The sequence below is a fragment of the Doryrhamphus excisus genome, linkage group LG20 (assembly GCF_037039965.1).
Source record: "Doryrhamphus excisus strain RoL-2023G ecotype Guam linkage group LG20, RoL_Dexc_Guam_v1.1, whole genome shotgun sequence".
Lineage (NCBI taxonomy): Eukaryota > Metazoa > Chordata > Actinopteri > Syngnathiformes > Syngnathidae > Doryrhamphus > Doryrhamphus excisus.
The window spans coordinates 14,962,211-14,972,036 of NC_136376.1; the positions used below are offsets into that span (position 1 = coordinate 14,962,211).

Consider the following 9,826-nt stretch of genomic DNA (forward strand, 5'->3'; position numbering starts at 1 on the left):
ATTCTACAGCCCAACTATTTAAACCAGGTAAAAATGAATGGCGTTGATATTGCCTACCATAATCTGCGATATGTCAATGAACAAAAAACGTTTTTAACATTAATATTTTTCTAATTCAGTTTAATGACGTACATAATATTGAGTGCATTAATACACTAAAATGACCAAATAAGGTGTATATTGATATGTACGTCCAACAAAGCGCTAACCATTGTGCTTTTGTGTGGCGTTCAGGATCTCCTGTCAAAAACGGAAACAGTAAATTCTATCGATAACGAGTGTTACGGTAAAATACAAGTGAAGGTGATTAGTAAACAGGCGTAATGAGAGAGTACACTAGTTGAATGCAGTACTTGATGCTAATTGCTTGCATACGTCGGCTGTGACTTCATGCTCGGTTTTTTTTTTAATCCATTGCACGTCCGGTGGCTCCTGGGTAAAAAGAATGGAAGAAGAAGGAAGGGGGAGAAGATACCAACCACACAAATACTGAGTTCGCTCGGAGAATGCTTTAGAAACAAGCAAGACGAGGGTGATGATGCCTTTTATGTTATCTTCATGGAGCATAAATGGATATTTTTTGTCTCGAAGCTGCGGCGTGTCTTCAGTTGTCGCGGGGAAGCTTAAACAAGGAAGATGGGCTAAACCACACGAAGGATCGAGTAATAACGGTAGGATTTGTTGATATTTGACAAGTAAATGATTCCTTTGCTTTTACATGCGTGCATGCTTTGTTTGATTGTTTTGACTATTAAGCTTTATTAAGCTTGAACAACCGCATCTGTCTTGCAGGAGGCAGAAATGACGGACCTGCCATCATTCCGGCGTCTGATCTTTCCAGAGGACTCGAGTGCGACTCCGTGACGGCGGGCTAATAAGAATACGATGAACATCACGGTGACGCCATCCGACCCGACGGATGTGCCCAAGCAGGTGAACTTCAACGGCAGCCAGGCGTCACATGACCCCCCAGCCTGGGCACTCATCCACACTGCCACCCTGACCATCTGCTCCTTCCTCCTGGTCTTCATCTTCTGCTTGGGTTCCTACGGCAACCTTGTGGTGTTCCTGTCCTTTTTTGACCCGGCGTTCCGCAAGTTCCGTACCAACTTTGACTTCATGATCCTTAATTTGTCCTTCTGCGATTTGTTCATGTGCTGCGTGACGGCGCCCATGTTTGCGCTGGTGCTGTACCTGGATGCGGGCGGAGGCGACGGCGTGTCCAAGAGCTTCTGTTTCGCCTTCCACCTGACCAGCTGCGGGTTCATCATCATGTCCCTGGAGACGGTGGCCGTCATCGCCCTGCACCGCCTGCGGATGGTCCTGGGCCAGCAGCCCAACCGCACCGCCTCCTTCCCCTGCACCCTGGCCCTCACCGCCCTGCTGTGGACGTCCAGCTTCACCATGGCCGCCCTGCTCACCATGCGGGCGTACCCTCGAAGGGACGGCCCCTGCTTGCCCCACTTTGGTCTGGGAGGGGGTCGGGCCCGGCCGGTGCTGTACGCCTACCTTGCTGACTTTGCTTTTTGCGTTGCCGTGGTGACCGTGTCCTATCTGATGATAGCTCACACCCTGAAGAAGAATGCGCAAGTCAGGAAGTGTCCCATCATGACTGTGGCCGCCAGGTGCACCCCGACGCCACCGCCCCTGGTGGCCCCGAGCTTTGAGGGCGTCCAGTGCAGCGCTCAGGGCCCCCCCTTGTACCGGAAGCTACAGAACGTTAAGACCCACTCCTACGCCGACGGGCCCACCCAACCTTTGGTCCCAGGGGCGGCCCAGGGAGCAACGTGCTGCCAGCTGGTGTCCACGGTCAACCTGGCCACCGCCAAAGACTCCAAAGCTGTGGTCACCTGCATCGTCATCGTGTTCTCCGTCCTGCTGTGCTGCCTACCGATGGGCGTGTGCTTGGCGCAGGACGTCCTGTCGCCGGAGAGCAACTTTGCTCACTACCAGTTCGAACTGTGCGGCTTTGTGCTCATCTTCCTCAAATCCGGCATCAACCCGTTTGTGTACTCGCGCAACAGCGCGGGCCTGCGGCGCCGTGTGCTCTGCTGCATGCACTGGGCGTCGCTGGGCCTGCTTTGCTGCAAGCAAAAGACTCGCCTGCACGCCATGGGCAAGGGCAGCCTAGAGGTCAACCGGAATAAATCCTCTCACCACGAGACCAACTCGGCCTATGTTCTCTCGCCGAAGACCCAGAAGAGGCTGGTGGACCAGGCTTGCGGGCCCAGTCAATCCAGGGATTGCGGCGCCAGCCCCAGAAACGCGCGGAGGCCTCGTCCCGCCAGCACGTCCACGCCCATCAACACCCGCATTGAGCCGTACTACAGCATCTACAACAGCAGCCCCTCGGTGGGGCCCAGCTCGCCCACCAGCCTGCAGCCTGCCAGCTCGCAGACCTTTGCCTTCGCCAAGTCCTACGTGGCCATGCACTACCACACTCATCACGACACCCTGCAGGACTTTGAGAGCACCTCTGTGCAGCAGATCCCCGTCCCCTCGGTCTGAGCTTTCATTTGGGATCACAGTTGGCTTCGATTTTCGGCTTTGATTTTTAATCAATTACGTCCCATATGAACATTTTTTATTATTATTTATTTTTATGAATACATTTCATGTATGGATTTTTTTTCATTACTTTTACTTCATTCCGAGCCCCTTGGCCTTGATACACGCACATGCGCACCAAGTTTGGTCTGGTTTGTTACGCTCGAGTGGTTCATACACGTCATGCAATGTCACGACACCACCACAAGAGGGAGCCCTTCACTTGAAGAATGGCTGTAATGCGCCTGAAGGGAATGTGTCAGACCCGTGATTGACAGGTGATCAATCACCCAGGACATGATAAACAGTATAGAAAATGGATGCAGTGTTGACCGTGACGATAAAAACAGATTTTTCCAGATTTTGGAGTATTTCTGATGTTCCTATGAATCCTCCTGCTTTGTTGCTCATGCTGGTGCTGCTGAGGCCTTCAGGGCTGCTGGGACGTTTCTGCTTTTCAACACATTTATTTGTGGATCTCATGCACACGTTTTAACCCAATAAATGTTTGGCAAGTGCGGTGCTCCCGGTGTATGGTAGAATTATTCTCACATGTTCTTTTTTTAAACATTTATTTAAAGCGTCTCATTTGTCAAGTAGTCAGTGAGCGTACGTGTTACCAAGCAAAGCATCTTTTTGGAGTTTTCATGCTTTACATATTATTTGTTAGTAGTATATATTCAGTGAACATTAAGTGTTTTATTGTTGAATTGTGCGTAGGAAGAAGGGAGTTCCTGTAAAAAAAAAACTTGGATGAATGGACGGTAGTGTGGGGGCCCACTTTGATATTTTTATAGATTTGTAAAATTTTGTAAAAAAGCTACATTTCAACCTTTGTCTTGAAATATATACATATATATATTTCAAGACAAAGCTTTGTGTATTATTACTATCAACATTTACATCTTTTTTCCTTTTGTGAATTTGTTTGTTGTCGTTTTAACTGTACTTCTTCCTACAATGTGCCTCATGCCAATAAATTTGCTATAAGTCCATTATTATACAAGTGATGTGTGGTATTCTGGTCACTAGGCGGCAGTAATGAGCTATTACCTTACATTACACTACCTTAACACTGCATGAAGGCAGCTGTGGCGTGTCCCGACATGCCATGAACAGGTTTTCTATGCTATGATTATGAATATATGATATACATACACATATGTATTATCAAAATATTTGCTGAAACTGATTTCAACACTTCCTTTTGCTAAATTATTCATGTTCAACTCATTCATGTACCACACGCCAAATGTCTGCGAGTCCAAGCCACATATTCACATCTAAGATTGTGGTACTCACAAAACAGAGTACCCTTGAGGTAATACTTGTTGGGAAAAAGTTTGAGAACAACCACCATTCATTCATTCATTTTCTACCGCTGAGTTACTTTGCTGCCATTTTTCTGTATTAATCTGCACATGCGCAGCATCGTGGAATAGTCCATTTGCTTGAGGGGTGGGGAGAAGCAGTCGAAACGATCACGATAGATCAAGCATTTTGATGTAGTTTTAAGCACGGAATTAAGACTAAAACGGTTATATTTATTTTAAATTGAAGAAGAACATCAATAATGGGTTTTTAGCAGACCTTTGGGGGCTCCTGGAAAACTCGGCGCTCTGGGCGATTGCCTGTGTTGCCTAATGATAAACCCGCCTCTGATAGTTCGGGGCAAACAAAGGGTACTTTTGCTTCAATAGTATATCACACGATTAATTGAGCAGCAGCACCCTCTGGTGGCCTTAAAATTAACATTCGATACTGTACATTGTACAGCGTACAATATATGTAAATAGGTTTTGTTTCACGAGGAATAAGATGTAATATTTGCATAGGATTGGAGAGAGACAAATGGAAATCTAACCTAGTGTAGTTATTATAAAAATTTAAATAAGTAGACTGTTGGTGGATCATATCACACAGCGCAGATGTACCAAATGTTGCATCCCATGAGTGTAGCTGAATTAAATGTAGATTTCATTGTGATGTTTGGAAATTTGTTCGGTCTTTGTGACGTGACAGTAACAAAGGCGGGTGTGTTATAAATAAATTTTAGACAAAATGTAATAAAAAGAAATTTTAATGAAGCTTTTCAAGCATTTACCCATTTGACAGCAGCCGCTGATGCATAAGTTACACTCACCCTCATGATTCAGATTACAAGCGCTAAGACTGTCAATCATTAGTCCTCAGACACACTCAAACACACACACAGGAAAAATGTAGATTTCATCTTCTTCATTCGATTTTAAAGCCTAGATATAAAATATGGACAATAAATCCACGAGCGATTTATTTCAGCTACAACCCAGTGATGCGGTGGGACCCCTGTTGCACCGTGTCAGGAAGCCTGGGGGGTCTTTCTGCTGCCTGGTGGCATCAAGTCCAGCCCGGCCAACGACACCACAGTTTGAACATCATGTGCATTTTTTGGCAACTACCCCACTCAGGATTCTCCTTTGCCTGACATCACACGACCTTGGGCAGGCTAGGTGGAGATGGAGAGCAGTCCTTGTTCATCTGCTGAATCAAGAATCCTGCATATAACTGAAGACTCAACCTAAGACAGAGAAAGTTCAAGATATGAAATACGGAAGCATTTCTTTCATTGATCATTGACCTCAGAATCCCTGGAGGACTCGTACCCCAAGGATGTACTGGCAGGTTTGAGGTTCTAACATGTAGACGGTGACGGCATGGGGAGATTCAGACTCTTTACATCTGACAAAGGAATAAGAAGAGCGAGTCAGTATGAAAACAGAGGCCTAATTAACGATATTGTGACGCCGATCACACACTTTAATTTCACGATAACTTGTCGGGGCTTCCCAGTCATATCGCACAGGTCGCCATGGCCGTAGAAGTGCGAGACCAACCTGCGGAGAGATGTTCAAACACACAGCAAGACAGCAGGTCGGCGGAAGGAACAGCAGTTGCTTGTGGAATATCAGCATACTTGACTTTCTGCGCTCCGGTGTCTTTCAGCTGGTAGGATCGAGCCACGTTCTTCTTGGCCCACTCCATGTGTTCTTCTGCATTCCAGCTCCCGACCACCACAATGTTCTTGCCTTGCTCCTTGTCCTGAAAGCAACGCAAATAATCCCACATGCAGTTCGTTCAAGATGAAGACTTGACTTGCTGAAAACGTAAAGAGGGGAAGTGGCAGGTTTAATAAAGCAAAACACAACAATATAATGTGTCTTATTAATGATGTTGCGTGTAAAACTAAGACAAAATCTAATTAAAAGCACAAAATGAATGCTGCACCAGGATGAGATTTTCACAGGGAAGATTTGTGTTTGATGTGCGTGGCAGAAGGCGGCGTCCTATGGCATAAATTAACCTGAGGGTTGTTGATACCTGGCACAACTAAAAGGTCCTGATGTTTGAACTGATGGAACGCTGATCTTGCAAATAGAGTTACATTTTTTTGGCGGTACAAGCTAAAACCTAAGCGATGTTGGTTACTATTGTTGCTCGATATCGATATTTAAATTTAATTCTAATGATCTATTTTTATTATCATCATTATATTTGTCCAAACAAATGTACCTTTATGCATGTTTATGCATCTATTTTATTATATTTTTTAAATTACAAATTAGGTTATTTACTTTGTTAGTTGGGCTTTTATTCAGTGTAACGCAATTGAAATGTAATTCAGCATTACAAAAACACCTGACAACATTTTACAAGTGTTATTAATACTGGAAAAACGGCTACTTTAACATTAAGCAATAATGTGCATATTAAAAATGAAAGAACTTTGGGCGGAATGATCACCGTTTGAAGGTGATGTTTGGTTGTTTAATAACATTATGTTGAACACACACACACACAGGTCCGTTCCTTACCTCATGGTACTGATGGACGTGCTTTCCGTAACAAAATTCATATTTCCACCATCCAACCCCCTAGAAGACACATGAAGACCATGAGGAGAACATTTGACGTCCTGGTGAGACCCTCATGGAGATGAGCCGTGGAGTCTCACCCCGTGTAAACAGTAGGAGCCGCTGAGGAACTCCTTGATGAGCTGATTGTCAGTCAGGCGTGAGATGTGGGTGGTGCCCACGGCTACCTGGGCCTGCCCGCCCACGGCCATGGGTTTGTGAGTGGAAGTGAAGGCCTCTTCTTTCATTGGTGGGGTCTCCTCCTGTGACAGGCCAGACAAATTACAGTACGCTGGTTGTTTTTCACAGGAGTTACAATCAAAGTGCTCACCTCCCTGGGCTCCGTAGTCGCCATGAAAGGAGGCTTGAGCTGCTCCTCTTGCTCCTTATCCAGCTGGGCCAGCCGCTGAGGCCGCAGCGGTGAACCAGCCAGCGCTTGGCAGAAGATGGCGTTAACCGGGGATGACTTGAACCTGCAAGAGGAAAAAAAAGTTGAACCTGATGTACGCTTACAATCATGGCAGGTTGAGAAGTCCACCTGTATTTGGGGTGTGTGCAGAGCAGGGGGGTCAGCACCACCACCTCGTACTCGCAGGTGGTGACCTCGGCGATGGACAGGATCTCGTGCTTGGCCTCCGGGTGACACACGTACAGGACAGAGGTGGAGCGTGGCTGGTTCTGCTTCAGCACACACGGCGTCCCGTAGCCCATCTCCAGTGAGTAATAAGGAGTCAGCTGACCTTCTATGTTCTTAGACGGAACCTGGTTAGCGCAAAACGTACAACACGCGGATTGTCGTACGTGTCACATTTGAATTGTTTACATTTTGGTGTGAAGCTTACATCCGTTTCAGGCGTCGATTGAGCAGTTTCAGTTTCCTCACTTTTAGCTGAAAGATCTGTAACAGAAGACAACGAGTATGATGTACGGCTTCAACATTCATAATATAAACGACACAAAGAGAATTTCCATTTCGGGTATGAAACAAAAGAGAACTAGAACAGCAATAAGTCAAATTAACACACACATAATTACTGTAATATAAAAAAATTTAATTGAAAAAAACATTAAAACTGACCGAAATACAGCTGGATAGGTGCAGATTCTGAAAGAACTAGAAAGCTTTATGTGTTGGTTATCGTGTCAAGTCGGTCTAGAAGCCCCCAACTCAAAATAAAGGGCAGAAAAATGAGCATAATAGCCCCCCTATAAACCACCTACTTTGATAACTGATATCATTCCAAAGAAATAAACAGATCCACATCGTTAGAGGTCAAAGTAAATCAAAAACCATACCTGCTTCAGGACTTTGTTTCTTGTCTGCTATATTTCCCAAGAAGTACTCCTGAACACTTATTTTCTGTAGATAAACACAATAATAATTATGTTACGCGCTAACGATGGATCTGCGCGATCGATCGATAGCACTGCGCCTGAGATGGATCCATCGTTAGCGCACAAATCGATCGATTTCTGCGCTCACGATGGATGGTATATTACCATGCCCGGGATGGATGTGTGTAGTTTGTTTAGATGCCAACAGATGGCAGCACTGAGCGTTGTTACTTAAAAGAATCAACAAGAAGTAGATGCATGCAAATTTCAAATCTTTGATTAATTGTCAAGCAGTTCACTTTGTTACCGTTTTAGACATGTCATTGTATGCAATTAGCAGATCAACGATTGTCATTATAATTTTTACGTTTTCACTTTAAACATTGTGTATGATGACCTTGTATCTCCCTGTTTAAAATAACATTGATAATCTAATTAATAAAACCAAAACATTTCCCTAACCCTAAAAAAAGTATTCTATAATTATTAGCTTTCGAAGGCAATATATATTTTTAGAGACAATAAAATGAACAACTACAAGTTAACAAATATCTATTTCACAAACCTACATGAACTCATGTATTTATGAGATACTTTTATTGCAAAGCTTTGTCCGCCATCAGCGCAGTGTCAAAGCATCGGTCTCCAGCGCAAGGCAGTTATATCCATCGTGAGCTAACGATGGATCCATTACACTGCCTCTACTAAGGTATAGCTTTAGGGTTAGGTATAGGGTTCTGCTGAGGACACCCACCTGACCCGTCTCCTTCTCTTCATGGTATTGTCTCACATGTTTTCCATGGCATACTTCATAAGTCCAATAGGATTCAATCTGAAGATGAACAAGGGTTTAGTTTGCGCTGTGCGATGGTGAAATCAGAAGTGAAAAGAAAGACTGGGCTTACAGACCCGGTATGAGCAGCTGCTTCGTTTGAACAGAGGCTCCAGAAGCTCGGCTGGACTGGGACCGCTGTATTCCTTGACATCATCCTGACAGGCGTGAGCGACCGATGAAGCCAATGACAATGATGTCAGTGAGTGTTTAACAGTTTAACAACATGTTTACTATTGTTGTCAGTAGGGTGTATAAGCGCTCTGCATCCATTTTTACTTAGGCTAGCAACAAACTAACATACTGTATTGTTATCTTTGCAAAGGCACATTGGTGATGCTATGGATAAACAATAAACAACGTTTAATGTTATGTTTGTTACATCACGTTTGTTAGCTTGGAATGAAAAATGATGAAAGACAAACAAACCTCGTCTCCAGCTGTGAGTGAAGGAAGGAGGCACTTGTATTTCTCCTTCTCCAGCGTGGTCAGGATGACGAAGTTGTCTTCTTTATAAAGTGCACCAGAAGTGGGCTGAAATCCACACATAAGTGTTAAAATACACACCTGTAACATTATATTTCATGACCCAAATGAGACGTACCATTTTAAAATCGGCCCCAGGCCATGTGATTTTGAAAGGAATCTCATCAGTGAAGATGGGATAACCGTCTCCGTTCGCTAAGACGCTAACAGAAAGCTCCAGAAGCCCGCAGATAAGCAGCAGTAGCCCTGCCATCATCTCCAGACGTCCGGACGCTGAGCGCCAGCGGCCCGCTCCACATGTGCACGACACCGGCCTATCCGTCACACTTGACTCCTGCCTGTGTAGCTAATCCAATGTCCGATATGATCCAGGTGGACGTCCCTTTCAATTTACCTGGATAATGCTTGATGTCAACACTCACCAGCTAAAGACAGGAAGTAAAGTGCTTCCTTGCCACGTCCTTTTCCGGTCTTGTTTTTGAACGATGGAAATAACAGTGACATCTAGTGGCAGCATTTGGGTTAAAAAAAAAATTCAATTCGAACAACTTTATTGGTCTCTCAGCGACATACAGTAGAAGGAAACGGAAGTTCTAGCAACTGAACTGAAGTAAGGTTTACCCCAAAAGTTCAAAATTTACATTATACATTTATATTACTATTGTGTTTTTTTTATTGTATGTGCTAATTATTTACTCGGGCCACAAACAAATCAGTTCCATGAGCTCTCTAT

The 9,826-nt window shown here is 44.6% G+C and overlaps 2 protein-coding genes across 2 annotated transcripts; one reads left to right on the forward strand and one right to left on the reverse strand.

Moving 5' to 3' along the window:
* The first annotated feature begins 310 nt into the window (after positions 1-310).
* gpr75 (G protein-coupled receptor 75) lies at positions 311-3,525 on the forward strand. The gene is made up of 2 exons (XM_058058535.2): positions 311-671; positions 793-3,525. The coding sequence occupies exon 2, from the start codon at positions 886-888 to the stop codon at positions 2,506-2,508; it is 1,623 nt and encodes a 540-aa protein (XP_057914518.2). The 5' UTR covers positions 311-671; positions 793-885; the 3' UTR covers positions 2,509-3,525.
* Positions 3,526-4,791: 1,266 nt separating this feature from the next.
* On the reverse strand, positions 4,792-9,558 carry erlec1 (endoplasmic reticulum lectin 1). The gene is made up of 14 exons (XM_078787272.1): positions 9,212-9,558; positions 9,037-9,141; positions 8,685-8,765; positions 8,530-8,607; positions 7,737-7,800; positions 7,283-7,338; positions 6,979-7,202; positions 6,772-6,913; positions 6,542-6,703; positions 6,402-6,461; positions 5,504-5,628; positions 5,346-5,423; positions 5,193-5,268; positions 4,792-5,107 (listed from the first exon to the last, which is right to left on the reverse strand). Exons 1-14 carry the CDS (start codon positions 9,347-9,349, stop codon positions 5,036-5,038), a joined length of 1,461 nt encoding a protein of 486 aa, XP_078643398.1. The 5' UTR covers positions 9,350-9,558; the 3' UTR covers positions 4,792-5,035.
* Positions 9,559-9,826: the final 268 nt, after the last annotated feature.